Source organism: Temnothorax curvispinosus, unplaced genomic scaffold, assembly GCF_003070985.1.
Source record: "Temnothorax curvispinosus isolate PA1 unplaced genomic scaffold, ASM307098v1 QBEX01011216.1, whole genome shotgun sequence".
Taxonomy (NCBI): Eukaryota; Metazoa; Arthropoda; class Insecta; order Hymenoptera; family Formicidae; genus Temnothorax; species Temnothorax curvispinosus.
The window spans coordinates 1-3410 of record NW_020220996.1 but is presented as its reverse complement, the minus strand read 5'-3'; the positions used below and the strand labels follow the sequence as shown (position 1 = coordinate 3410).

At 34.9% G+C, this 3410-nt stretch overlaps 1 protein-coding gene across 1 annotated transcript; it reads right to left on the bottom strand.

Annotated features, from left to right (window-relative positions):
- Positions 1-1888: 1888 nt before the first annotated feature.
- LOC112461255 (putative fatty acid elongation protein 3) lies at positions 1889-2789 on the bottom strand (the record flags this gene model as incomplete). Its single annotated transcript, XM_025026422.1, has 1 exon — positions 1889-2789. A coding segment is annotated over one exon (585 nt), but the record flags the coding sequence as incomplete, so codon positions are not given.
- Positions 2790-3410: the final 621 nt, after the last annotated feature.

Below are 3410 nucleotides of genomic sequence, written 5' to 3'. Positions count from 1 at the left end.
AGATGCTTAAGTACTTTTCTAAATGTAAAAATGTACATGTATTACGACATGCGATATTCATAATCTTTGTTATAAAAAGAAAAAATTGCTACGACTTCTTTCTCAAGATGTATATTAGAACTGATCAATATCTACAACTACTTGTGCAAGACTGTTCTTAAACTTTTCAACGATGGTATGCGATTTTTAATGCGATTTAAATTTGATGTCTAAAACGTTTATTTCATTTTCTACAAATTTATAAATTATTTTAAAAAATAGATTGTTCGTACGACTATTAAGGACTGTTCGCCGGGTACATCCTTAATTCTTTCTGCCCCGTCGAACGATAGCACTGAGCATGTTTCTCACCACATTTCTCTACGCATTATTTAGGTCGCGATTTTTACTTTGACAAGCTATAGATTTTCATTATATAGGCAATAAAGAAATGAATATAACGGTAAAAAATTCTCCCAATAACAAATCTATGGATTATAAGATAACGTTGCTTACAACGACATTTAAAACTGACTTCCTTTTTCTTCTTTTAAAATTGAAATTTGATTAAATTATCGAAAATTATGTGGATTTTTCGCTTATTGCGTTTACAGGACTCGTAATTGAAGCGATTTCAAGATAGGATAATGGAAAGAAGATATAGAATCTGGTGTCATGTAGGATTTATAAAGAATTATTATTTACACATGTACGTGTTTGGTCTTATAAATTATTATTAAATAATACCCAGTGTGTATATATATATATATATATATATATATATATCTCCAATTGCAAAAGAGAGATATAGATAGTAACAAAAAAATCATAATAACAGTTGTGCAACAGCCGCTCGGACCTGAGAAACGCGCGCGCGCTCGCACACGTTTCTCTCATATGCAAAAGTAGCTCTTTATTAATTACATATAAAAAATTTAAAAGAGGAGAATCGCCGTGTGCTTTCTTGCCCGCCCCCCTAAGCGAATCTCCTCCTTAGGATATCGTCCGCGCGCAGGCGGACGCTAATTGGCTATGGATCCTTGATTAGAATCTAAGTATCCTACGACCTAAGAACCCTGAAAAAAACCTACCCTAGGATCGGCAGCCGTAGGACCTAAAGATCCAATGAAATATGAATCCTAGGTGTTGTAGACTCGAAAATTTATCAATTCATTGTTTCACGAATCCTATAGGTAAATCTTAGGATCTTATAAGAATCCTGAGAGGTACGTATCTTAAATATGCCTTAGAATCTATGGGCTCGAGAATTTGACAGATTCTGTGCTCCGCAGACCCTGTCTTACGAGTCCTAGGATATAAGGATCCTGAGAAACAACGGCACCCAAGATCTATAACTTTTTAGGACATACGGCTCCTAGAATCTAAAAAGAGTTTAAGAAATATGATTCCTAGGATTCGCGGACTTAAAATTCGATGGTTCCTAGGATGATACAAAATCCTAGATATACGAACGCTATTTAATCTAAATCCTTGTCTCAGACATATTTACAAATTCTAAAAATTTAGAGCTATCCTGTGTGCCACATACTTTAGGCTATATATATATATAACTTTACATTTCAACACCTAATGAACATAACAATTTCATATCTTAGAATGTAAACTCCAATATAGTCTACGTGTCTATATGGGTCCATATGTTTCTGAAGGCCTGAAACTAGTATCTCCCATCTTAAAAAGATATCGCAAATATCGCAATAATAAATAACGATTGCGTTTTTATTATTAACGAAATTAGCGTAAAATGCTCACGTTTAGCGCAAAATGCCCAAAGATCACGTTTCAAAAAAAGAAAAAATATACACATTTTCAAATATTCGAAATTACAGTATTATATTTACAGTAAGTGAGTTAAATAAAACATACATGTCAACATTACTTCAATTAATATCTTAATGTATAATTATTTAACTAAATAATTTTGAAGTAGAAAAAGAAAATGCAAACAATAATTTAAAAAATCGCATTATAGTCCATAAAACTTTAAGTTTAGCGATAGTATCCACTGAACACGTGAATCCTAGAAGCCGTTAAACCCTAATATTTCCTATCATAAATAGATCCTGGATGTATTATGGCTACGTCGACCAGCGGCGTGAGAAAGAAACAGAGAAAAAGAAGGATGGAGGAAAATAGAAAAAGAGAGTTGAGGGAAAGAGATAGAGAAAAGGGCGCCCAGGCGCCCTAGTGTGCCGAGTACCGCCTTAATTGGCTTTGAGCTTGTCGTTATAGCCGATGTGACCAGGTGCGCTATTGGCAAAGTGCTTCTTATCGGTCTTCTTTCCAGCCACGTACGCCTTATGGAAGAATCGCGCGAATAGGACAAAATAGCTCAAGTACATCGCGAAGCTAAAATGGATATTCATGCGGGTGATGTTGCAGTCCACGTTGCCGCTCTCCAGGTACTGATATGCGGATATATTGATAAGGCAACCGATCACCATCTGGGCAAGCTGTAGCGTAGTGATCACCATAGAGATCGCTTTAGGTGGCCTGTACCGCATCGCTTTGAGAGCGTAGTAGGTGTACATGATCGAGTGGACGCAGTAATTCATCACGACGTACCATCGCGCGGACGCGGTGTACTCCGAATACGAAAACCAGGAGTACAATAAGACGGTAATGTGGTGATACCAGTGCAGGAAGATCAGCGGCTGTTTACGCAGCACGATGAAGATCGTGTCGCCGAGCTCGGGTAGTTTCGACAGCACGAACATCCACGTCCAGAAGCCCGACACGCAATCCTGCTCGATAAAACTGCAACCAAATTGATGATTTTCTTGTAGAATATATTTTCAATTGTGTGTCACACAAACATCTTACAGGAATTTACAGGAAAATTTCAAGTCGTAATCATTCAACTGTACGATTATTTAGTCAGTGTCATTATTTCCTGTTCTACGAAATTATCGAAGTTTATTCTCTCCATTTCAGAGGAAATTCATGCAAGTTTATGCTAAATAATAATTTATGCTAAGTCGACTATAATACTAGAAACGAGTAGAAGAAATTCAAAAACCAAATTGAAGACATATAAATATACATACATACATAAATAACTTGTGTGTTATAATATTCACATATTGTTTGAATAAATATTTTGTGCGTTTATCGTTATGATCTAACTTGCAAGTTGTTTCACAAAGAACACAATTCATCTGTGCTTTTCTTTTACCTATGCTTTGTTTTAAAACTTTTCGTGTGTAATCTACTATAATCCATTATCAGGTATCGTAAATTTAAATGTTACAATTATATTATCTCATTTCATTTGCTTTTAAAATATCCGTCTTTACGAAATCATACATTTTTCAATGGTTTCGTAAAGACAGACATTTTAAAGTGCAAATTGAAATCAGGTAATATAATTGTAACATATATAAATTTACGATATCTGATAATGAATTGTA